The following is a 26,603-nucleotide window of genomic DNA, read 5'->3' as shown; positions in this document are numbered from 1 at the left end:
GAAGTCCAAAGAGGGAAGTCAACCAGCCAAGGTCTCATGGCAAACCAGTGTCCAAGCTGGACCCAGATCCCTGAAGACTTGACCTGGGGCCCTAGATTCTGTGGTCAGAGCTGCCTCCTCATGCTGTGTGCTGACATAAGCACCGGGCACCCCGTGGGCCCTGGGGCACCCCCCGCATACCACCTACCTGTCTATTCCAAGTCCTCTACTCATGCTAAAACCCACAAGGCAGGTGTGGGGAAGAGAAGGCAGCAGAGGAGCCCACAAGGTGAGTTATTCACCCCTAACTCACCTCACTCCCTTGTTCACACCTGCTGAACCTACAGGATGGGGTCCAGCCCCTCAGACCCCCAACCTGTCCCCACCTACATGCTCTTCCAGGCATCAGTACTTCCGGAACTCGCCTTGGTCTTCCTCCCACCTGCCTCTTTGTACACAGCGCCCTCTCCCCCAGAGACATCCTTTCCCGGTATCTCATCTCCCCCTGGCTGCCTGCCCCGTTCTCCAAGGCCTGTCCCACCCACGCCAAGCCACCTCCTCTAAGCAGACTCCCTTCCCTGGCAGCCAGAAAAGATCCCTCCACTTCTGGCCTCCCACAGCCTTCTGGCCTGGCCCTCTCAGTGCCTGACTGCACCAGAAACAGTCTTTTATGGAGGGAGGCAGTGAGGCTAAGTGGTGGAGGCCATAGGCTCTGGGGTGCAAGGCAACTGGGACTTTCGGGCAGGTCCTTCAACCTTGCTGAGCCTGCTTCCTTATTGGAAAATGCTGACTGCTCTAGTCCCTGCCTCTACATTGTTTTGAGGGTAAAATAAGATGATTCCATGGTTTACAAAATGGCTTTTAAAAACCCAGCCTCTGCCATTGACCGGCTGTAGACTAGGGCAACTGTCTTCAACCTCTCAGAACCTCAGCTTCCAACTCTGTAAAACGGGGTAGTGATACTACCCACATGCCATGGTTGTTGAGGTCAGTAAATGAGGGAATGTAGGTAACATGCTTCATAACAATGCCCCTAAAATCGCCATCAGTGACTGAGCACTCAGAGTGACAGGCAGTGCACTAAACGTTAACGTGCAATTAACAGCAGACTTGATTAATAATATTAAATAATGACGAGGACGATGACGGTCAGGCCTTCCCCTCCACTAACGTACCTGCCACCTGACAGAGACACAGGCCTGGCCCCGTGATACCCTCTCTGTGTCCCTGGAAGCCCCCAGCTGGGACAAGTTTCCACGTTCATGCTCTCTCCAACGGGCACGGCTCTCCCCGTAGCATCTCTCCCTCTGTGATCCACGCCCTCACTTCCGTGGCTCTTTGATTAGCAACCATCTACCTCACTAGACAGAGACTTCTATGAGGGCAAAACCTCAGAGACTCCAGTCTTGGCTCACCCAACCACTGACACTGGCATACGGCAGGCACCCGCTAAAGAGCTGTTGGTTCAATGACTGGCTGACAGATGAATTTGTATTCACAGGGGCTGAGGGGTGGATCCACCCAGCCTGGTGGCACTGCCCCAGGGTCTGGCTCACTCGGATGCCTGGCTGCCCCCCAACCCTGCCCAGGCTCACCTGCTTGTACTTGTACAAAAGCAGCAGCAGCAGCAAGGCCATGATGGACATGCAGGCCACCAGCACCGGCGTGAGGAGGGGCTCATCAAGGGGCTGCGTGTAGGCTCCTGGAAAGGGTGGGGCAGAGGAGTGAGCAGGAGAAGGGGCCTTGGAGACCCCCTGCTCCCCACTGGAAGCGGCCGGTGGCCTAGAATACAGTAGGTGCCCAATAAATTCTTACTGACTGAACAAGGAGTCCTCTCAGCCAGAAGCCCATAGACCCTCCCCAAGCCGGGGGCAGGGAGGACCACCTCTCTAGCATTGCTCATGACCAGCTCCAAACCCTGCCCAGACTCGCAGCCTCTGTGGCCAGCGGAGCCCCTCAGGTCACGCGGCCCACCCACTGCCCGTGCGAGAGCCTCTGCAGCAGCCTGGCCTAGGGCTCAGCCATGACTTGCACACTCCCCCAGTGTGGAGGCTTACCACCTACACCTCTGGCCAGCTCGGCTGGAAAGACCTTCTGGAGGTTAGACTGAAATCTACCTCCCCAGCCATTTCCCTGCAGCTTTCCCGAGTGCCCTTTGGGACCACACAGCCCTTCTGGGAGTCTGAAAGCCAGTTTCATGGACCCGGGGTCTCCTCTTCGCAGATCAACAGCCCTAGTTCCCTTAATGTGTTTGGAAGGACATAATGTCCACCCCCGGGCCCAGATCAGCAGCATGAGTCTGAGGCCCAGCCTCACCTCTGCCACTTAGGAGGTGTGACAGTGAACCTGTGACTTCTCTCTAAGCCTCAGGTTCATCATGCCCCAAGGGGGAAGGAAGACTGTACTAACTTCCTAAGGGTGGGCGAGTTCATTGAATTAATGCCTGTAAAGGGCTTAGCATGATGCCTGGCACAGTATAAGCCTTCAATAAAATGTTGGCTTTATTATTTGTAATATACGACCACCAGCTGCAAGACAGAGCAGCCAAGGCAGCGGCATGTGGAATCAGGCCTCAGCCCCACTTGCTCCAAGGCCGGCAGCTGGGGCACCTGCGGGCCCCCTGTGAGCCAGGCAGAGGCTCCCACTCTGTCCTCTCTGGACCCAGAGACCCTCACCAGGGCCTGGCACACAGTGGGTGCTGAATCTGCTTTTTAGAGGCCTGAGAGTTCTGTGGGCCTGTGCAGCCTTGGGCCTCCCAGAATCAGCGAACTAACCCACATGCAGCCTTTGTGCAACGCAGAGAAAGACGCCTCTTCCTCTAGACGGATGATGCAGCTGCGTTAGTGACCCCCGCCCTGGACAGTGGCCCTGAATGGATAGGACTGTGTCTCTGGCAGGAAGGGAATCTGGGAGGGATGGAGAAGGCCGTCAAGGCTGGCCCTGGGATTGGGGGAGGGGGTGAGGGGACTGTTCATACGTCGCCTGCACACATCACCAGACTAAGCTCCGGGGAGGCACTGCTCCCTGCACGGAGTGAGTCCCAAATACACACTTATGAACTAATGAGTCAGTTCGAGTGCAGGAATACGAGGAGAGAGGGGCCAGATAAGGCTGTGGCTGCTTCAGGCTGCTTTCTCTCTGGGTCTCACGTCTGCGTCCCCTCTGCCCTTCTCCCCACTACTTCCAGCCCCACGGGTTCTAGACTCCCCCATCTCGCCACTTCAGGAGAGCTTTGGTCAGGAGGGGCCCTGGAGTCACACGCAGAGAGCTCGAACTCGGTAGAGCTGGGGTCTGCTTGGCACTGGAACTCTGGCCCTTGGTTTGCAGGGGTGGGGCTGTGGGGCAGTTTCCTGGGCCCCCTTTCCATCTTGGCCTGGAGCAGGCGGGTCAAAGGCTCACCTACAGAGACAGGCCCGAAGGCCTGGGAGCTGTTCCCCACGCTGTTGTAGGCCCTGCACTCGTACGTCCTGTTGTGTTCCAAGGTCCCAGGGGCCAGCAGGCTCTGGACGGTCACCTTGTGGAAGGGCTTTTGGCTCAGGACCTCAGGGTGTGGGTCGTCCAGGACCAGCACTTCGGTCTTATCACATCTGGGAAGAACAGAACGTGGCTCAGAGTTTCAGGGTGCCCAGCCCCTGCACCCAGGTGAGGAGGGCAACCAGAGCCCGCTTACCTGTTCGTGTGGCCCCTGCACTGCACCCACGTCACATTGGGCTGGGGGTACCCTGAGGCTTCACAGAGCAGGGCTTTAGAGCCGTTGATGAGGGTCCACGTGACCTCTACCTCTGGGGGGTCTGAGGTAGAGGGAGGAGCAGAGGAGGGAGGAGTCAGCCCCAGAGGCCCCGCCTCCTGGCTTGACCGCCCGACACTGAGCCTTCTCTCCCCCAGCCCATCCGTCCCGGCAGCCTCAGGAACCCCATGTCCCCAGCCCCACTCCATCACTCACATAGAAGGGTGAGTTCAAAGGTCAGGGCCTCTTCGCCTCTGGCATTTCTGGCCTGGAAGGAGTAGTGGCCGGCCTCGAAGGGCTTCAGGCGAAGTAGGGTGAGGGTGGAGGTGTATCTGCATGAGAGGAGCAGGCCATCTGGGGTGAGGACAGTGGGCTCAGACAACCACCTTATAAGGGATTTATTTTTGGTAAAGTGTCCGGGGCACAAAGGCCTTGGCTGAACCAAGTACCCAGGCTGGATGCCCCTTAGACGTGCAAAAACCCCCAACCTGATTCCCTTGATTGCTTCTTTCATCCGTAAAGCGCTTTTGTTCTGAGGTTTAGTAGAGGTGATGTCTGTCAAGTGCCAACACTGGGAGGCACATCACAGGCCCCAATGAATGTACCTACTTTCACCACCATCACTGGGCTAAACAATCCTTGCTAAAGATGCCAGCACCCAGGTCAGCTTCCATCCCTAAAGCACCAACCCTGCCAAGAGGGGCTTTGAGAGGGGAGAGAGGCAGGATGTAGCCGTGGGCTCCAGAGACCAGGGCTCAAGTCCTAATGTTGCCATTTCCTAGCTGTGTGACCTTAGACAAGTACTTAACCTCTCTGATCCTTTGCTTCCTTTTCTGTAAGGGTGACACTTAAAGTAATTAATCCACAGACTCAACCTAAGGACTAAAGGGATATGTATTCAGAGTGCCTGATAGAGTGCCTGACTCATTGTAGGCACTTGTCTCTTTATTGGAAAATATCTGCAGCCATTACTAGACTAAACCCCATGGTATTCAAAGAGCAATGTCACTCAGTCAGGACTTGGGCATACAGAACACCTCTATGTGTGTCAGTTCTTGAGATAACTGACATCTCCTTAAACTGAAAGAATTTAACTTTCTGCATGAGTCAAAATCACCATTATGAACACACCTATCACGTGGGCTGTTTGGTCCCCACACTTATCTGCCCTGTGCTGAATGGCCCCAGATTACTATGTTTGAGGGTGTCTCCCTGGTTCGTTTCCACAGTGTCCCTGTTGCTTACAGACCCCTGAAACCTATCCATGGACCAGCCTCCTTCCAGGGGGTCTGCAGACTCCAGATTCAGAACTTCTGCTTTAGACGAGGGGAAGCTAGAAATCCTGGCCGGGAAGGACAGGAAGGGAACTGGGAAGAGGAAGATAAGGACAAGGGAACATCCTTGTTGATTCTGATGATCGACAACACAAGAATCCAGGAATCAAAGAGGTTTGGGCTTTTGGAGCTAGAAAGATAACTCCAGAGAATTGGGGAGTTAGAAGATGTCTAGGGATTATCTAGCCCAGGGATGGCAAACAGGTCTCCTCTCATGAGCCAGTTACGATGGAAATATAGCCTAGAGACTGTGTTGAGAAGGACTCTGAGGCTGCATCTGGCAGGATGGGTTCAAAAATGAATTAAGGGTCTCTGTCACGAGTGTGGGAGGGGAAGTTATCACACACATGCCACATATTTGCTGTCCTTGATGGAGCTGTACTCCCTCATTCAAACAGAACAGGGTAAAGAAATTCTTATTTTCACACTTGGTATCAGTGTTCCTCCTTGGGGAAGAAACTCTCTTGTTTAGAAAACTACCTGGTTAGGTCACTTTGGATGAGGAAGTAAGACCCTGAGGACGGAGTCCACAGGAGACAAGAAAAAGATTTCTAAAATGTTGTGCATGTGGGATAAGCAGGATTCTGGCAGTGAAGAGATGTGAGGATGCAGACTCACACGGCACTCTATAAGAAGAGCTCTGAGCCTGTGGAGAAGAGCACAGCTGGTCAGAAATTCTCAGGGGTGATGACCACAGGCTTTTAAAGAACTTCTGATGTATCTGTGACTGAGAGATGTTAATTCCCTCTATTCCCCAAACCTGTGTAGGTGGCAGATACCTCGTGCAATCGCTATTAGGAGTGTGACTATGAGTGGAAATCATGGGGGGTTGTCTTCTGCATTTGGATTAGTCACAAAAGAGGAGGCATAAGATCGAGAGACCTTGGGTGACCATCAGAATGCACGCCCCCCAAGAAATGGTAGAATTCTTGAAGAGGACATTGGATTTTCCAAGGATATATGACAGAGGGATACACTAATTTGATCTACATCTCAGACACTGATGACTGATATCGAGGTTCTACATAGTCAAGAAAAATGAGACCTAGAAATGGGAAAGGACTCGCTCCAAGTCACACAACAAGGTTGAGATAGAACCCAAGTGTCCTGACTTCCGGCTGAAGTGCTCCATCTGGCTGTGGGCTATGCAGATGCGAGCTAATAGGTGATACCTGTATGTGCCCTTGTTGGTTACAAAATTGAGCTTGGGCTGGTGGCCAAGGAAGGGTCCCTGATAGGTCCAGTTAAAACTTTGCAGGCTTGGGTAGGCCTCCACCTTGACTTTGAGTTCGATCTTCTCACCCATGGTCACCTCCTGGAGGAGGTTCTGCTCAGAGGTCAAGTTCAAGTAGGCACTATCTGGAAAGCAGAATGCACAGAGATCTGGCATTAGTGGGAAGTCTGTGTGTTCATTTAGTAATCCACCCATTGAGCCAGTCTTTCAGCTGGACCCTCCCTGAGCACCTACCATGTGCCAGGCACACAGACACTGCCCATAACGCAGACTTGCCCTCTCTCATCTCTTTTCCCACCACCCCCAGGGCTCCAAACTCTTCTCTTCTTCACTGAGTTCCTGGGACCACTTGGGCAAATTCCTATCCTCCCTGGCACCTCTACATCTTTATCTATATAATGAAGAGATTGAATATATCTATGTTGTTATAACTTTATGGAAATTTTTCTAGCAGTTAAAAAAAAAAGTCTGCTTTTTTTTTTTTTTCCACACGCTCTCACCCATTTCCCCTTTTTCCAGTAGTAGTATAGTCAATGCAACTTCCATATCCAACTCTAAAGTGGGCACATGACCCAGGACAGACAATCAGGGTAATCTGTCCCCTTGGGACCAGTGATTGGTTTGGGGGCTAGGCATGTGAGTCCATGACTCTAATTTCCATGATTTTTGTCGGAACTCGAGGGAAAGAGAAGCTCTCATTCCACTGGGGTTTCCAAACTTGGTGCTGCCCCACAAGAAAAATAAAGAGCCAAGAGTTGGGAAGCAACAGATTCTTGTCCACACCTAAACACCTAAATCTAACGAAACCAGAAGCTCATATCCATGGGGTTTTTAGCTATAAGTCCTCTTTTGATTAGGCCAGTTTGAGTTGATTTCTAGTACCTGTAACTGAAAGAGTCTTGGCTGGTTTCTTCTAAGTAAATATTGCATGAATTAATATCAAGCTGCTCTGATTGAATTGTAGGCAAAGGAGAGGTGCAAAAACCCCCATCCATTCAGCCTCTCTTTGCCTCTCATGGAAGCTACTCTAATACCCTCTTAAAATCCCAAGGCTTTGCAAAAAGACTAGATGATCTCTCAGGGCTCCTCTTCTTACTCAATTCTATGAAATCTAAAATTCACTCTTCTGTCCTGTGTTGTTCCTGCTCAAAAAGCTCCCTGTGATTCCCCAATCCCCTCCACTATTCAGCTTGGCATTCAAGGCTCTTCTCACTCAGGTCTCCCTATGCCCATCTAGGCACATCCCCACTTCACACACACACACACACTTCTCCACCCATCTCGATGTTCTCATGTCCTCTGAACACACCACAGTCATTCCAACCTTGGATGTTGTGCTCAAGTCACTTCCTGCACCAGGAACCCCATATTCTTCCTCTCTTCTATTTAGATCCTTCTCATTTTCCAAGACTTGTACCCATTAGGGAGACTCCACCCATCACTCCAGGCTAAAGGGAGCTCTCCTTCCTCTGGATTCCTGTTGCTTTTTTTAAAAAATTAAGGTATAGTTGATGTACAATATTTGATAAGTTTCAGATCTATAACAGAGTGCTTCACAATTTTTAAAAGTTTTACTCCATTTATAATTATTATAAATTATTAGCCATATTCCTTGTGTTGTACAACATATCCTTGTAGCTTATTTATTTTATACATAGTAGTTTGTGCCTCTTAATCCTCTACTCCTATATTGCCTTTCCCGTCTTCTCTCTCGCCACTGGTAACCACTACTTTGTTCTCTATATCTGTGAGACTGCTTTTTTTGTTATATTCATTAGTTTGTGGTATTTTTTTAGATTCCACATATAAGTGATATCAAACAATATTTGTCTTTCTCTGACTTATTTCACTTAGCATGATACCCTCTGCTGCCCTTTGAGATGACACATTCATTAGGCACCACATCTACACTACTTCATGTATCTGGTTCCTCCTTTAGGTAGCTGTCTTCTCTGAGTTTGTGAGCTTTTAGGGCAAGGCTGTTTTCTTCTCTCTTCTCCCCTTAGCCATCCATCCATCCATCCATCCATCCAAACTCCAACCACTTCCCACTACCTCCACCATTACCACCCTAATCAAGCCACCATCACCCCTAGCTCAGACTGGCAGTAGCCTCCTGTCTCCTTGCTTCTACCCTCGTCTCCCTATAGACAGTCCTCAACAGAGCACCAGAAAGCCATGTTACATCTTGTTACCTCCAAGTCAGATGATGTCACTCCTTTGTTCAGACCCTCCAATGGCACCCCATCTCTCTCAAGAGGAAAAGCCCAAGTCCTCACCTTGGCCTACGGGGACCTTCCCCTTCACCTCTGACCTCATCTTGTACTGCTCTTCCTCTCGAGCTCCAGCCCAGCCACACTGGCTGACTTGCTCCTTGCATGTGGTGAGCATGGACTTGCCTTAAGAACATTGCTTGCCCTCTGCCTGAAGCTCTCTTCTCCAAGATTCTACATGGCTTGCTCCTTCAACCACTTCAAGTCTTTGCTCAAACGTCAGCTTCCCAGTAATATCTTCCTTGATGAGCACCCTATTTTAAACTGAAAACCCTATCAAACTGATTTGCTTTTTTATAATTTATTTTGCTTACTGCTGTCTTCTCCCAACAAGAGTACAAACTCCCAGTGGGCAGGGGTTTTTCTATCTCTTTCATTTGTAGCTGTATCCTCAGCATTGAGAAGTATCCGGCCAGATGTGTGAAGGAAAACAAACATCTACTGAGTGACTACTGTATGTCTGCACTAGAAAACAGGTAGGATTAGAATCCAAAACCGGGAGACAGTTCAGTGTTCTCCTCTCCTGCCTTAGCCCTCAAAGCTGCTGGAGCAGGATGGGCCCACAGCAGAGCTTAGATGCTTCTGTAAGCCTAGTGCATTGTTTGTGCTGTGAGGGTAGAGATTCTCATGCTGCCCCCTCCCCGCCTCCCCTCGGGCTCCCATAAGTTTTTTTGTGTGTGTGCGGTATGTGGGCCTCTCACTGCTGTGGCCTCTCCCGTTGCGAAGCACAGGCTCCGGACGCGCAGGCTCAGCGGCCATGGCTCACGGGCCCAGCCGCTCCGCGGCATGTGGGATCCCCCTGGACCAGGGCACGAACCCGTGTCCCCTGCATCGGCAGGCGGACTCTCAACCACTGCGCCACCAGGGAAGCCCATCCCATAACTTTTAACACACGAGGTGTGGCCAGACTGAAATGACTCAGAGCCTGTCCCCACCTTGAAGAAACCCCCCTTGGCTCTGGATTCTCAGCCCAGTGGCTGTTGCTGCCTCTCACCCAATCACTCTGTCCAAAGACCCGGGAGTCATCTTGGCTCCTTTATCCTTCACCCCTTCATCCCAGCGGTCACCAAGTCTGGTCCGTGATCCCTCCGAAATCGTTTTGGATGACAGACTCTCCTGGGCCCCTGCCGTGGTCCAGCACCCTTTGCAATCTCTAGCCTGGACCACTGCATTAACTGCCCTCATGGGTCTCCAGCCTCTAGTCTCCCATCCAAACCACACGGCATAGGGCTGAGCCTTCTCAAATAACATCTCCTCACGCACACTTAGCATTTACTGTATGCCAGGTCCTAGTCTAGGTACTTCAAATATATGTATATTCATATATTCATTAACTTCTCACAGCAATCCTATGAGACAGTTACTGTTAGTATCCCCATTTTGCAGATGGGGAAATAGAGATTAAGTAACCTGCCTAAGTCATTGGTGGAGCCAGGTTGGAATGTGCCCCAGGAGTGTGGGTTCCTGACCACCACGCAGTGGACCCTCTGTGCAATCCGATCTCATCACTCTCCTCTTAAAACATTTAATGAACTCCACCGGATACGATGCAAACTCCCCACCCAACGTGCCATCAGATAGATACTACCTTTGGCACTGCTTCCCTGTGACCACCCCTGCCTCCCCTTCATGTCCCTGCTGTTGTCAGCTTCTCTGGATGTCTCAGATGTTCTTGCTCTCTTTGCCTTTGAGCCTTGCATACGCTGTTCCCTCTGCCAGCAGTGCTGTTCCCCTTCCTTTCCCACCCCTCTGCCCAGCTAACCCCCCTCCATTCTTCTGGTCCCAGCTTAGAGGCCACTTTGTCCAAGCCTTGGTTAGGGTTCTCCCTTGGTGTTCCCAGGACAGCCCACACTTCCCCCATGACCACACTGGGTGATCATTGTCAGTTCACGTGTCCCTATGACATGAGTTTCCCAGGCATGAAGGAAGGAATGAATGAGCGAAGCCCAGGAGGGAGCCACTGGACACCAATCCCCAAACAGAACTAATGATGCTGGAATGAGATGCAGCCATGCACTGTGGGACCTCCAAGGCGGGAGGGAGGGATTCTGGGGCGGTGGGGGGCGACCTGGGAGGGCTGTCAGTGTCGTGGCTCCTTAGCCATGCCCAGAAAAAGGGGATTCTAGCGAGCTGTTCTAACAATGTCTCCTCCTTCCCTGCCATCAGCTCCCTCTCTCTCAATCCCCTTATGCACCCCCTCACCCCAGGATCCCTACTGACCCTTCCCTACCACCCTGATGCTTACCTACCACCCAAAAGACCATGGAGGTGGAGTGACTGCCCCGGGCATTGGTGGCCACACAGGTGTAGTTGCCAGCATCTTGGAAGCCTACGTGATCGAGGTCGAGGGTCAGGACTTTTTGATAACGGTTGTCATGGAAGTCGGATAGTTGAGAGATTGTGAGCTGCAGCCAGAAGGAATGGAAATGGTATATTGAGGTTGTTTAGGAATTAGAAAGATCTAGTTTCTAAATCTCAGCCTTTAACGATTACTATCTGCCTCTCCTTGGGCAGGGACTGAACTCTGAGCCTCAGTTTCATCCTCTGCAAAATGGGACTGACACTGGCCCCATGCTCTTAGGGTTGTAGATAGAGTAAGTGAGACGGAGCAGGCAAAGGGCACAGGGCCAGCCTGGCACACAGTAGGCACAAGGAGGAAGGATGTTCTTAGAAGCAGCCGAATGCCATTTCCTCCTGAGAAAAGCCCCTCTTCTGTCCCCTTTCCAGAGTTTTTCTGAAAGGACCCTTACATTCCTGGGCTTCAGAGGTGGCCTAGGAACCCCTTGCTAAGTCAGAAGTGAGCTAACATGCGACTCTTGTCTACAGGCTGGGGCAAAGGTCATGGGTCAAGGGGGTGGAGTACTGCCTCTTCCCACCAACCCCCACAAGATTTAGCAGCACGAGCCCGAGTCCTGCTTCTGGATCAGCTACTGACTGGCAGTGAGATCTTGGATGAGTCCACTCCCCTCTCTGGGCCTGGGCCATGCCCTCAGCCCAGAGAGCCAGCTTGAGGTGGGGCTGGGGGCTGCATCCTGCAGGGCCTGGCATGTCAGAAGGATGGACAGACTCCCCAGGGACTGACCTTGGTGTCTCCGTGTTGGAGGAAGACATCAAAGTTGACATCAACGTCGCTGGCTGAGCATATGATCTGGGCAGCCTCTCCTCGTATCCGCACCAGCTCTGTAGGCTTCAGTGTCAAGGTCGGGGGTCCTGGGATGACTGAGGTCAGGGCAAGGGACCCATGAACATCCAGGCCAGAGCTGTCACTCTGCTTCCTGCCATGGGCCAGGCTCCCATCCCAAATCCTGGGAGGCAGCCCTGACGCCTCAGTTTTCCCCACGACAAGTCCTGTCTCCTAAATAGACCCTGAAAAGTCCCCTTTGCTCCATCACCAGTGCCTCTCCCCAGTCTTACCCTCATTGTCTGCTCTGCACCCCTTCAGGCACCTGGGAGGCCTCCCTCCTTCCTCGCAGCAGCCAAAGTGAGCTCTTTGCAATGAAAATCGGATCATGCCTCTCTCTCGTGACAATATTAAGTGGCTTCTCATCATCACTCTCAGAATAAAAGCCGAAGTCCCTCCCGCCTCCCAAGGCCCTGCTCCTGACCCGTGGACACCTGCCACCCTTCACTCCCCCAGCTGCCTTTCCCACCCAGAGACTCTGCACTTGCCCTTCCTTCCAGGAATGCCTTCTCCCACGCTTTGACTGGTTGCCTCTTCTCATCCTTCAGATCTTTAGCTCAGACATTCCTTGGAGAGGCCTCCTGTCACAGTTTCGCTGAATTAGCCTCATCCCCCACCCCCATAGTTCTTCAGCTTGATTTCTTGATCATCACAATTGGTATTTACTGACTTTCTCTCCCGTCTGTCTCCCTAGTAAGTGTCAGATCCGTGAAGGCACTATCCCTCACAGCTAGCCCAGTGCCTAAAACATAGTAGGAATTGAACGAATAGTTCTAACTGTTGCTGTTGTTGAAAGATAATCTAATTCAGTTCCTCAAGGTCCAGACACTAAGAGACTCACCCGTGGTCACTGAGAGGGTCATGGCCGAACTAGAGCCCAGGGCTCTCTCTGCAAAAGGTGAAATACAGGCAAAGGGCCTTCAAGTCTCCCCCTCTGCCCCACAAGGTGGGGTCCTTTGACTTCCTGGACAGTTTCATGGCCTCAGAGCACAGGGCCTTGGGTCAGCCATGCCGCTCCGACCCTGGCCTCATTACAGGCACCTGATTCCTGTCTCAAGCCCAGGTTCTGAGCCTGGGGTCCTGCGGACACATACCAGTCCTTCCAGAAACCAGAATCCTGTCCACCAAGCCCAGCAGAGACAAGGGGGAACAGGAGTGAGACTTCACCAGCACTTCTGCCCCCCAGAGAGAGGTGTCCCATGCACCCGCCACCACGATGCCCCACCGCCTGGCTCACTACCCCTCTTCCTGTGCCCAGCACTCAGCACCAGACCAGCACTGAGTGGGAAATCCACGTCTGAGGGTGTGGGAGAGCTTCGGGCCCTCCTTCTGTTCCTGGAACATTCGGAGCCTGTTCCCAGCTCATGACTATGTACCTCCTGTTTCCACCTTCTCATAATTCACATTTCAGCTCAAATAAAATGTCACTCTCTCCATGAGCCACCCTCCCCAACTCCCACACACTCTATTCCATCTCCCCGTTCAATGATTTTCATAGCCTGTCTCAAGATCTGAGACCACCTTGCCCGTTGAGTTATTGGCTTATGTGTGCTCTGCCTTTCTGTGCCCGACACCTTACTGTCTTGCCCCAGCAGATGCCCCATAGATCACTCTGTCGCGATTGGAAGGAAGAGATGAAACAAAGACCCCCCCACCCCGCCCGTTACCTCCCCTCAGGCCAGGCGCCAGCTCTCTGTCCCTCCCGGCCCACACACCTTTCTGAACTTTAAGCCGGATGCTGAGGGACTTCACCATCCTGCCATCCACCCGAGCACCGCACTCGTAGTCCTGGCTCTCAATGAACTTGGCCTTGTGGATGATGAAGCCATGCGAGGGCAAGAAGGAGTAGTTGGTTTGGCGCAAGACAGGTCGGCCACGCACCCGCACCAGCGAGACGCCTGCCCCCAGCGCTGGGTCCGTGAGCAGGCAGGGCAGCAGCGCGTCCTGACCCTCCATCACCGTCACTTCCTCGACCAGGACCCTCCAGGGCCGAACAGGGTCTGGGGAACGTGGGGATATGGGGTTACAACTGCCTTCCCTCCACCAGGCCAAGGGGTCCCCGGACATTGGTGACAGGGAAGCTCAGAGATGCTGATCATTTGCCCGAGGTCACGCTATACCAGGGAAACTCAGCTGACGCTTGGGTCTCCGAAGCCAGGTCCAGCCCCACTGTTGAATGCTGTGTGGCCTTGGGCAAACGACTCAACCCCTCAGCCTTTGGAAAATGGGCAGAATCACAGAACCACCGCACAGGGTCGTTGCGAGGACAACATTAAGTTAGAAGCACTGCCACAGGTCCTTGTTCGTGGCAGGTACTCGGCAAATGTGGAGCTGGCTTATTGTGATAGTTAATATTAGGGCCCAGCCCTCCTGCCCATTCATGGTGGGACCTGCTTGGCCAGTCCTCTTGGAAGTGGGCTCACAGTCCTCACCTTTGACATAGAGGTGGATGGTGGCGCTGCCCCCCAGGGGGTCTCCACGTTCAGTGCAGCGGTAGGTTCCCGTGTTTAGGAAGCTGGCATTGTTCGTGGTGAGGATGCTGCTGGGGGCGTCAGCGTCCAGAGTCCAGTAGGTGGAAATGGGGCCGTCCCATTCCACGCTGCCGTTGCTCACACATCTCAAGGTCACGCTTGTGCCTGGCTCCACGACCAGCTCAGGGCCACTGGGCTCTATCACCGGGATCCCCTGACCTGGTGACGGGGGAGGGGGTGGCAAACAGAATTGAGGCCTCAGGTGACACCCCCTTGGCCATACCCCGCCTCTGAGATGGGTGCTGCCCTGGCAGGGGTGATCCTGGTTCTGGGGTTCAGCTGTGACTTGCAGGATCACCTTGAACAAGTTCCTGCCCCTCTCTGGTCACTTGCTCAGGCCCCCAACCCAAACCTGCTGTGATAGACCTATCTCAGAGAGAAGGGTAGTAGGAGATTTCTCGGCCTCCAACCCAGCCGCTGTCCCATGGGGGCTCCCCCACCTTCTGGCCTCAGTCTTACTGGCAATGACAACAACATTCTCCCCACGAGTGCACTCCTTCAGCCCCATGTACAAAGTAGGCTGCATCCCTGCTGCTAAGCCCAGCACCTAGCTCAAAGAAGGGGCTTCAAACAAGCAAAGGAGGAAACAAACGAATGGAATGTTCATGGCAAAGTCCTCTGAGTTAATTTACATGGGGAAGAAGAAAAGCGGTGTAGGATCTCAGCCCAGCAGAGTTAGAAAGGTTCAGATGTCTTCTGTTGTGCCCACTCCCATCATTGGACGTCTGGTCTATAGCACAGTGAGATGATTCAGAGGCTCTGTGTCTCAGTTTCCTCACTTATAAAATGGGGACCAGGGCTTCCCTGGTGGCACAGTGGTTGAGAGTCCGCCTGCCGATGCAGGGGACACGGGTTTGTGCCCTCGTCCGGGAGGATCCCACATGCCGCGGAGCAGCTGAGCCCGTGAGCCATGGCCACTGAGCCTGCGCGTCCAGAGCCTGTGCTCCACAACGGGAGGGGCCACAGCGGTGAGAGGCCCGTGTACCGCAAAAAAAAAAGTGGGGACCATAATTCTACCCATTTATTGGGATAGATATCAGTAGATTTAAATGCTTGGAAAGTCTTTAGAACATCACCTGTCACCAAATATAAATACTCAGTAAGGTTAGCCCTTATGTTTCTTATCTAGTCCACCCCCAGCAGCCCACCCTGACATCCCAGCACTGCTGCATTTACTAGGGAGACAATCTCTTTTAAGGAAAATTTTCTTGAAGGAGAAAAGAGAACTTGAAACTCATCTCAGTCCCTCCGGGAAGAAAGCCCATCGCCTGTGCAGTGTCAGCATTTTTCCAAGGCCTAAAATAGGGGCAGCGGAGGGAAGTGAGAGCTGATTCAAGGCCTTGGAAGGGCTGCCAGGCGCCCTCCAGCCTGTACAGGCGGAAACACATTGCTGGCACCCAGCCCAGGCCCGGTTTCCGCTCAGCCTGCAGCCCTTCTCCCAGAGATGCTCTCACTTCTGCTTCCTGGCCACGGGGAGAGACCCCCTCACCCCCAGGACAGGGGGTACCACCTGCTGGGCATTGGCATGTCTCAGGCTGTGGGACCTGGCTCTGCCACTGACCCACTAGGTACCCCTAGTGAGTCTAAACCTGTCCCAGCGATGGGGCCACGGCCACACTAGCCCTGAGGGCACCAGGTAAACTCAGGGACTCTCCGCCGGCCTGCACAAAAGCTTCTTAAATAGGTCTTTCCATCTCACTGCCCTGCCCCCCCGCCCTCACCATAGACCCCAGAATTGGAAAGATCCTCTCCGTCAAATGATATCAGGATGGCTTATGTTTTCATCCTGTACCCATCAGAGGTACGCAGCCTGTCTCTGCCCGAGCTTCTGATCAGCATAAAGGATTGAGTGAATACTGCCAAAGCCAACACCTGGGGGTTGTAGCCAGCACTCCTGTGCTGCTGACCACCAGGGATGGGGACAAACATCATTTCTGGCAGGCTGTTGGCAAGTCCCAGCAGAGTGGGTACTGGCCTATTACTGCTGCAGCCATGCAGGGCCCCAGGCAGGGTTGTATCGTAGCAAAGAGCTTGGATCCTAGGGTCACACCAACCTGTGTCTAAAACTTGGTTTTCCCCTGCTAACTGGGTAGGTTTCTTAACCTCTGACCCTCAGGCTACTCTTCCATCCAACGAGAAGCATCCCAAGTCCCTCCTCTTAGGAGGATTCAGTGAGGGGATATGCAGCCTCTGGCTCGGTCAATTCTCCTGCCCTGGGTTACTGGCTTCAGCTGTTACACTTCTAACCTTCCCTCTGTTCCTGACACTGATAGCTGAAGTTTTTAACTTTTAAAGGTCACAGCCTATGCCTGTAACATCCCCTGGTCTCAGATTCTGTGATTCTGTGTTCTGCTCCTGACCCCGCCGGGTCTCACCCGTGCCTTCTCCCTTCCCCTCCCCTGCTCTGGCCTCTAGCTCTGGCCTCGGCCCCCTGGAAATGTGGTCAGAGAGGCATCTCTCTTGTTTCGTCCTGTCATCTCAAATATTCACGCAGGACAGTGCTGACACCCTCGATTTCCGCCCCAGCTCCCCACTGCTGGCTTGGCTGATAGGAGGAAAAGCCTGCATAGGGCCATCCTCCCTGGGCTGGGAGTGGACCCCTTCTGCCCCTTCACCCCACCGTCTCATCTCCTCAAACCTCCCCACTACCTCCCACTTGCCTGGGAGATGCCTCTCCATCATCAGCTCCCAGGGTGTGCTCCAGCTTCCGCTCCTCTCCCCCAAAACACACACACACACACACACACACACACACACACAGCACACACCAAGGTCTGGGGCAGAGCTCCCTCCTCAGCCCAGGGTCTTGGCGAGCCTCTCCCGGTCGCTAGCGTGCTCTGATCCTGTCCCCCAACTTTCTCACAGCAGCCCCTTGCGCCCCGCCACTCACCACTGGTCTACTGGGCTGAAAGCTTAGGTTTCCATCCTGCTGTCCCCATCTCTTCTTTCCTTTGAGGCTAGATGCTGGGTAGCCCCTCCACCTCCCAACAGTCCCCCACAGGCAGGTTCTGGGCAGGAGAACAGGACAAAGCAGTGAAATAAAACCCACAGAGCTTTTTAGGGTGAGGGGAATAGTCTCTATCTTAACTGAGTTGGTGGGGACACAAGTGTGTGCACTTGTCGCAGCTCATCGAATGTACAGTTAAGAATCTGTTCTTTCTACTGTGTGTAAATTACATCTCAACAAAAGAGAACAGACATGCAAGCCCAGTGGTTCTGACTGAGCCAGAAAAAGACCTTCAGTGGGCCATCTCCTCATCAGGGACCAGACGCACCTACTCCTCAGGTTCCTGCAGCCCCAGGACGGTGGGGAGGCCAGAGCTGAGGCTGCCTTCCCACCCCACCCACAGTCCCCATCCTTCCCTGAGCTCCCTCCAAATAAGCAATACAATTTAATGTGTTTGTTGGGTCAGCTATAGATACAAGACAAGCACCCAGCCCCTCACCTCCAGTAAGGCACCCTCCTAGAAGGAGATCATGCATCACTGCTGCTGCCAGCAGCATGGAGTTAGGTTGGGGTCTGCCCCACAGCTCTCCATCCTGAGCCCCAGCAGCCTGTGTTTGGGAGAGCTCTAGCCCAGGAGACCCTCGCTGTCCTCCCCCCGGACAAGCCTCTTGCCCTGTACCCTCTCCTCCCAAATTTACCTCTTCTGAGCCCTGGGCCAGAGAGGCTAGCCTCTTATGTCTCCTTCTGACCCCTTGCCCAAGCCGCCCAAGGAAGGACCACTGCCTCTCGGGCCTCTCCCAGTCACATCCTGCCTAGTCTGCCTAGTGATTCACAGGCTGGCAGAACCAGCAGAGCCATCAGGGGTTCTCTGGGGCCTCCCAGTGTAGGTCTGGAACAGGGGCATTGGCATCTCCTAGGAACTTGTTAGTGATGCAGAATCTCAAGTCACATCTGAGACCTACTGAGTCAGAATCTGCACCGTAACAAGATCCCTGGGGAATTTGGATGCACGGTGAGGTTTGAAAAGCATTTAGTCTAATCCATCTCTGCCCCCAACAACCTGCTATTGACTATTTAGCGGACACCGAAGAGCCCTGAGAGCATCAGGGACATGTTCAGGACACACAGACAGTCAACATCTGAGCTGGGATGGATCCACAGCCTTGGCCAGGCTGAATCCACCCCATTCATACCCTCTTTTTGCCCCACTGCCTCTCCAAAGCAGACACCCACATACCTGCAGCCCAGGGCTGGGGAGATGGAAGCACGAAGTGGGGACACCCAGTGAGGGGCAGGGGGTTAGAAAGTCCTTCCACGGGAGCCCTCTCTGTTACATCTCCTTCACCCCCCCCAACCCCCAAGGCTCCAGGTGTGCTCTTACTGTGCCAAGCTGTGGCCATCAACAGGATCAGCAGAGTCCCTGGGCCCATGGCCTCAGGGGGAAGGCGGCAGGCCGATGCAGGGCTTGGGGGTGCGCAGGGAGCTAGATTCCTGGACACTAGCTCTGCAGGGACCAGGACGACTGGACATGAGTTCCTCTCCACTGCACTGGCTGTTTGTCTTGTTTTCCTCTTCCTCCTTCTTCTTAGGCTGATCCCCCTCTTCCCCTTTTAGCTAGGCAAGGCAACCACAGAGTTTGGAAATCTTTGTTTAAAAGAAAAAAAAAAAAAAAAACAGAGCCATGACCCCCAGGGGGAGGGGTTAGAGTCTGGGGCAAGACTGGCTAAGTTTGAGGGCCTTCTGGATCCACCTCCGAGGGGCCCTGGGAGAAGAAACATGCCCAGTGTCAGACAGGCAGTCAATTGCACACATGGGGGTCTCCAGAGTGACCAGGTGGCTCTTGCTAAGTTGAAAGAGAAGTTAGGTTGGGCTGGACAAGCCTGATAAGAAATAGCATCAAGAAGCTTCCATTTACAGGACACTCACTAGCCAAGCCCTTTACATTCCACTGTCTCCTTTGGTTCCCACAAAAATTTTATAGAGTAGGTACTATTATCATTCCCATTTCGCAGATGGGAAACTGAGGTTCACGGAGATCAAACACTGTAAACTTGCCCAAGGTCACATAGCTACCAAATGGTAGAGGTGGAATTTGAATCCAGGCAGCCTGGCTGAAGAACTTTCTTTTTGTGGATTAATTAAGTTTATTTTTTACAAAGAGCCTAATTGTGCTGCTGTATTTCTTAAGAAGATTAGATTCTCTGCCCCCTCCTTTCCTGGAGACAATTGTGTTTACCCCTTTTAGTTGATTCTCTTAGTATTTTCCTTCTTTTTTCAATTCACATGGTTATAAAGTTACTTCTTGAAACTAAAAAACAAAACAAAACAAACAAACAAAAAAAACCCATATAACACTGATCCAGGAAGATGATCATTCTTTCCATCTACTTAGATATATAAATATTGTAAATACATTTGTGTTTTAGCAAAGTGTTTTGAACCTTTAGTAGTCATGAATACCAACCAAAACGGAGTCAGGAAGAAATTGAAACTCTGACCAGACCTATAACATGCAAAGAGATGGAATCAGTCATCAGAAACCTCCCAAGAAAGAAAAGCCCAGGACCAGATAGTTTCTCTGGTGAGTTGTACCAAACATTTAAGGAATTAACCCCAATCCTGCTCAAACTCATTCAGAAAATAGAAGATGAGGGAACACCTCTCAGTTCATTCTATGAGGCCAGCATTACCTTGATACCAACAACAGACAAGGATATCACAAGAAAACTAGAGACCAGTATCCCTTAAGAACATAGATGCAAACGTACTCAGCAAAATACTAGCAAACCAAATCTTATAGCATAGACTATTAACATGATCATTTTATGTTAGATCATGCATAGATTATTCACCAAAGCATATTAACATGATTAGACACCATAACCAAGTGGGATTTATCCCAGAAATGCAAAGATGGTTTAACACATGAAAATCAAGGTAATATACCACATCAACTGATGCAGAAAAAAGCCTTTGACAAAATCTAACATGCTTTCATGATAAAACACCTAAAAGAGTAGGAATTAAAACAAACATCCTCAACATGATTAAGGGCATATATAAAAAATTCACAGCTAACTCAATGATAAAAGACTGAAAGCTCCTCTCCCCAACTCCCCACCCTCACCACCTTAGATCAGGAACAAGGCAAGGACACCGGCTCTCACCACTTCTATTCAACACTGTACTAGAGGTTCTAGTCAGAGCAATCATGAAATAAAAGGCATCCAAATTAAAAGGAAGAAGTAGGGCTTCCCTGGTGGCGCGGCGGTTGAGACTCTGCCTGTGGATTCAGGGGACGCGGGTTCATGCCCCGGTCTGAGAAGATCCCACATGCTGCCGAGCAGCTGAGCCTGTGCTCTGCAACGGGAGAGGCCACAACAGTGAGAGGCCCGCGTACCGCAAAAAAAAAAAACCATTAAAAAAAAAATAAATAAATAAAAGGAAGAAGTAAAACTATCTGTATTCACAGATGACATAATCCTATATACAGAAAAATCTTAAAGATCTACAAACACCCAAAATCTATTAGAGCTAAGAAATGTATTCAGTAAAGTTACAGGATACAAGATCAACACACAAAACTCACATGTATTTCTATATGCCAGCAGTGAACAACCCAAAAAGGAAATTTAAAAAATAATTTTATTTGCAATAGCATCAAAATGAATAAAATACTTGAGAACCAATTTAATCAGAGATGCAAGACATAGACACTGAAAACCACAACACACTGCTGAAAGAAATTAAGAAGACTAAATAAATGGAGACATTTGTATTCATAGATTGGAAGATTTAATGTTGTTAAGATGACAATACTCCCCAAAGTGAGCTACAGATTCAGTCCCTATCAAAATCCCAATGGCGTTTATTACAGAAATGGAAAAGCTGATTCTCAAATTCATATGGAATTTTAAGAGATACCAAAGAGCCAAATCAATCTTAGAAAAAAAAAAAAAAGAAGCTGGACTCCCCACCTCCCAATTCACAACTTACTACAAAGCTAAAGAAATGAAAGCAGTGTGGTATTAGACTAAGAATAGATAGAGATCAATAGAATAAACTTGAGTGTTCAGAAATAAACCTTCACATCTATGGTCAATTGTTCTTCAACAAGAATGCCAAGACCATTCAATGGGAAAAAACATTCTTTTCAACAAATGGTGTTAAGAGAACTGCGTATCCACATATAAAAGAATGAAGTTGGACCCTTACTTCATACCATATACAAAGATTAACTCAAAATGGATCAAAGACCTAAATACAAAGGCTAAAAGTATAAAACTCTTACAGGAAAGCACGGGGTAAATATTCATAACCTGGGCTTAAAAATGGTTTCATAGCTTTGTCACCAAAACCACAAGCAACCAAAGAAAAAAAAGATAAATTGAACTTCATCAAAATTAAACATTTTGGTGGCTGGGAGCTTAGGCTTTATCCTATAGGCCCAGTGTTCTTCATGGGAGCCTGCAGAGGAGGGTACCTTCAAGTACAGTCCAGGAACCCCAACCTCAGAATCACAGGGGTACCTGCTGAAATGCAGATTCCAGGGCCATCTCAGGCCTGGGGTGGGAACCTGCACAGGAAACAGGCTCTCTAGGGGATTCTGTTGCTTACTTATGGCTGAGACCACTGTCCTCGAAAGCACATGCGTGGCCTTGAGGAAAGCCAAGAATCTCTAAGATGTAAGTGAAGTTTGTGTCTGGTCTCAGGATAGGGTGCTTAGCTTCCATGCAATTCTCACAAAGTCCCTGATCCGGGCTGGCAGGACCCCTCCCTGGTGGTGGGTGTTGAGGTGGAGAAGGGATGTGGCTGGTCAGGGGGCTGGAGGTCACAGTGACCCTGAGGGGTGGCCTAGGCCACCACAGCAAAACCTGTCTCTGTCCCTGAGATCAGAGGAAGCTGTTTGCCCTGTTATTTCTGGACATAATTTCCATCTACTTAGATATATAAATTTTATAAATACATTTGTGTTTTAGCAAAGTGTTTTGAACCTTTAGTAATCATGAATACCAACCAAAACAGAGTCGGGAAGAAATTGAAACTCTGACCAGACCTCTAACTTGCAAAGAGATGGAATCAATCATCAGAAACCTCCCAAGAAAGAAAAGCCCAGGACCAGATAGTTTCGCTGGTGAGTAGTACCAAACATTTAAGGAATTAACCCCAATCCTGCTCAAACTCATTCAGAAAATAGAAGATGAGGGAACACCTCTCAATTCATTCTATGAGGCCAGCATTACCTTGATACCAACAACAGACAAGGACATCACAAGAAAAATACAGACCAATATCTCTTAAGAACATAGATGCAAACGTACTCAGCAAAATACTAGCAAACCAAACCTTACAGCATATTAACATGATCATACACCATGACCAAGTGCTATTTATCCCAGAAATGCAAAGATGTTCAACACATGAAAATCATCCTAATACACCACATCAACAGGACAAGAACAGAATCCCACGTGATTAACTCAATTGATGCAGAAAAAGCCTTTGACAAAATCTAACATGCTTTCATGATAAAACACCCAAAAGAGTAGGAATTAAAACAAACATCCTCAACATGATTAAGGGCATATATAAAAAATTCACAGCTAACTCAATGATAAAAGACTGAAAGCTCCCTGCCCGCCCCGCCCCACTCCCCAACCTTAGATCAGGAACAAGGCAAGGACAGCGGCTCTCACCACTTCTATTCAACATTGTACTGGAGGTTCTAGTCAGAGCAATCATGAAGAAAAAAAAAGAAAAGGCATCCAAATTAAAATCAAGAAGTAAAACTATCTCTATCCACAGATGACAGAATCCTATATTCAGAAAAATCCTAAGAAATCTACAAAACCCCTCAAAAATCTATTAGAGCTAAAAAAATGTATTCAGTAAAGTTACAGGATACAAAATCAACACACAGAACTCACGTGTATTTCTATATGCCAGCAGTGAACAACCCAAAAAAGAAATTTAAAAACTGATTTTATTTGAAATGAATAGCATCAAAATGAATAAAACACTTGGGAACCAGTGTAAATAAAGAGATGCAAGACATAAATACTGAAAACCACAACACACTGCTGAAAGAAATTAAGAAGACTAAATAAATGGAAAGATTTTTATTCATAGATTGGAAGATTTAATGTTGTTAAGATGACAATACTCCCCAAAGTGATCAAAAGATTCAATACTGTCCCTTTCAAAATCCCAATGGACTTAATTGCAGAAATGGAAAAGCTGATTCTCAAATTCACATGGAATTTCAAAAGATTCCAAATAGGCAAATCAATCTTGGAAAAAAAGAAAGTTGGAGTCGCACTTCTGAATTTCACAACTTACTACAAAGCTAAAGAAATGAAAACAGTGTGTTATTGGACTAAGAATAGATACAGAGATTTATTCTTAGAATAAACTTGAGAATTCAGAAATAAACCTTCACATCAACGGTCAACTGATTTTCAACAAGGGTGCCAAGACCTTTCAACAGGAAGAAAACAGTCTTTTCAGCAAATGGTGTTAAGAGAACTGGATATCCACATACAAAAGAATGAACTCGGACCCTTACTTCATACCATATACAAAAATTAACTCAAAATGGATCAAAGACCTAAATACAAAGGCTAAAAATATAAAACTCTTAGAAGAAAGCATGGGGGTAGATATTCATGACCTGGACTTGAAAGTGGTTTCATAGCTATGTCACCAAAAGCACAAGCAACCAAAGAAAAAAATAAATTGTACTTCATCAAAATTAAACATTTTGGTGCAAAGAATACCAACGAGAATAAAAAGACAACATGGCAAAAAATATTTGCAAACCATATAGACAAGTGTTAAGTATCTAGAATATACCCATATATTCTAGTTATCGCCTATAATTCAACAAAGGCAACAACTCAATTTAAAAGTGAGCAAAAAAGTTGAAAAGATATTTCTCTAAAGAAGATATACAAATAACTCAGTTTCATCTCGGGAAGCTGCCGCATAGCACAGGGAGATCAGCTCGGTGCTTTGTGACCACCTAGAGGGGTGGGATAGGGAGGGTGGGAGGGAGAGTGACGCAAGAGGGAAGAGATATGGGAACATATGTATATGTATAACTGATTCACTCTGTTGTAAAGCAGAAACTAACACACCATTGTAAAACTGTTATACTCCAATAAAGATGTTAAAAAAAAAGAAGATATACAAATGACCAATAAGAACATGAAAAGATGCTCAATATCATTAGTCATTAGGCAAATGCAAATCAAAACTACAGTGTGAACTACCTCACACCTACACAGTTGGCCATAATTTTTTTAAAAAGTCAGAAAATAACAAGTGTTGGAAAGGATGTGGAAAAACTGGAACCCTTGTACAACTCGTGAGAGTTTAAAGTGGAGCAGCTGCTGTGGTAATCAATTTGATAGTTCTTCAAAAAGTTACACAGAATTACCATGTGACCCAGCAATGTCACTCCTAGGTGTAACCGAGCAAGGGCTCAATGCCAGACATGAATTGAAGCCAATACTATGGCACTGGCTTCTGAGAAACAAAGAGTTTTATTGCATGGTCAACTAGTAAGGAGACAGGAGGCTAGGTTCTCAAACCTGTCTCTCCTTTCCAGGATTGGGGAAAATTTAAGGGGTTGGGGAAATTTCAAGCTTGGAAGGTGACTGGCTAGTCTAGGATCAGTCCATACAAGCTACATGTGCTGCTAGAAGCCAGATTTTCCGAAGGACTTAACACTTTGTAAAGGACTCTGGTGGCAACCTTTCTATTCTTTGAGTTCCACAAACTAATTATTACTGGTTTCAGGGTTACCCTGTAGGCGTGGGTTCCCATCTCTGCCTGCAAAATAGCTCCTTAAATAGGTTTGATCAACAACCTATTTAAGGACACAAACCCATTTAACTTGGTGCTATTTCAATTCCCCCCCTTTTTTCTGGTACATTCCTCAGCCTTGAGGGAAATAGGGGGAGTGCTGCTCTAGTTGTTTTCTGATTAGGAGAGTGGATTTTTATAAGAGGAATGAAATTGAAATATTTGCAAGTCCCACCTTGAACTCTTAAGTCTTGGGCAATCATCATGCGAGTGTGGGAGGCCTTTTTAAAAATACAAGATAAGGGGCTCCCCTGGTGGCACAGTGGTTGAGAGTCCGCCTGCCGATGCAGGGGACACGGGTTCGTGCCCCGGCCCAGGAAGATCCCACATGCCGCGGAGCGGCTGGGCCCGTGAGCCATGGCCGCTGGGCCTGCGCATCTGGAGCCTGTGCTCCACAGCAGGAGAGGCCACAGCAGTGAGAGGCCCGCGTACCGCAAAAAAACAAAACAAAACAAGATAAAAATGTGTAACCAGAAGAACTTCGCAGGCTCCGTTGCACTTAGGTTGCAGTTGTCCTCAGGGCGTTGATTCTTCCAAGTCTTGGGGAAGACCCAATCTCCCGGCTTACGCAGAGCAGGGCAATGTCTGTGGGAAACATGCATCACCTAGAAGAGTTTTATGTATAGCAGATACAGTAACATGTAGAGACTGTACACATTTTATAGTATCTAATTATTTTACAATATGATCATTTTCAAGACTAATAACACTTAGTCTTAAGGAAGGGTCTCCCATATAACATTTCATAGGGCTCAGCTGGACCAGGCTTCTAGGGCTACTCTTAGCCTAAGCAGGGCAACTGGTGAGAACTTTTCCCAAGTTAAGGTGGTTTCTTGACATTTTGGCGATTATCTTTTTCTAGGTACGATTCATCTTTTCAGTCTTTCCCACAGACTGAGGTCTCCATGAAGCATGTAACTTCCATTGTGTTCTGAGGGGCCCAGACACTCTTGAGTTACCCTGGCTATGAAAGCTCCTCTGTTGTCGCTTTGAATTGAAAGAGACAACCAAAATGAGGGGAAAAGGCTTTTAGTAAGGCCACTGTTTTCTTGGAAGCCTTCTGTCCAGCCTGGAAAAGCTTTGACCCATCCTGTGAAGGTGTCCACAAACACCAGCAAGTATATATTATGTCCCATGGCTCTTGGCAAAACATTATTTACCAGTCACCTCCTGGTTTTGTCTCTTGGGTTTGCACCTCTTTTATTGCTGGGTGTGGCCCAGCTTACGGATTGTTTCTGGCACAGATCAGGCAATTTTATATTACCTTTTAGATAGTCCTTTGCATTTGTGGATCAGTAGGCTTTTGTAACCAGTGATAGGCTGAGTCCCTCCCATAATGGGTTCCTTTCCATTAAATGCTAAAGTATAAGCACTAGTCTCCATTCACTGTCAATCCAGCCTTCTTTGGTTGTTTGGTACTGATCACCATCTAAGTCTCAAGGGTCGGCATGAAATCCCGATTCGTCTACACTCTCTAGATCCATTTCCAAATATCAAGGCTCAAAAGGGATAGGTCCATACTCAGAATGAG

General features: G+C 49.3%; 1 protein-coding gene across 1 annotated transcript in view; it reads right to left on the bottom strand.

Annotated features, from left to right (window-relative positions):
- CSF1R (colony stimulating factor 1 receptor) overlaps positions 1–26,603 on the bottom strand; it is a 62,350-nt gene that overhangs the window by 11,949 nt on the left and 23,798 nt on the right. The window contains exons 2-11 of the mRNA XM_059062205.2: positions 18,588–18,820; positions 14,161–14,418; positions 13,444–13,728; positions 11,630–11,766; positions 10,793–10,952; positions 6,213–6,399; positions 3,923–4,038; positions 3,650–3,770; positions 3,379–3,566; positions 1,575–1,681 (exon numbers count right to left, since the gene is read on the bottom strand). Of these exons, the coding sequence (XP_058918188.2) occupies positions 1,575–1,681; positions 3,379–3,566; positions 3,650–3,770; positions 3,923–4,038; positions 6,213–6,399; positions 10,793–10,952; positions 11,630–11,766; positions 13,444–13,728; positions 14,161–14,418; positions 18,588–18,636 (1,608 nt within the window). The 5' untranslated portion in view covers positions 18,637–18,820. The remainder of the gene's footprint in view (positions 1–1,574; positions 1,682–3,378; positions 3,567–3,649; positions 3,771–3,922; positions 4,039–6,212; positions 6,400–10,792; positions 10,953–11,629; positions 11,767–13,443; positions 13,729–14,160; positions 14,419–18,587; positions 18,821–26,603) is intronic.

The sequence above is a fragment of the Kogia breviceps genome, chromosome 4 (assembly GCF_026419965.1).
Source record: "Kogia breviceps isolate mKogBre1 chromosome 4, mKogBre1 haplotype 1, whole genome shotgun sequence".
NCBI classification, from domain to species: Eukaryota; Metazoa; Chordata; class Mammalia; order Artiodactyla; family Physeteridae; genus Kogia; species Kogia breviceps.
The sequence above is the reverse complement of the archived record's forward strand: the minus strand, read 5'-3'. Positions and strand labels throughout refer to the sequence as shown.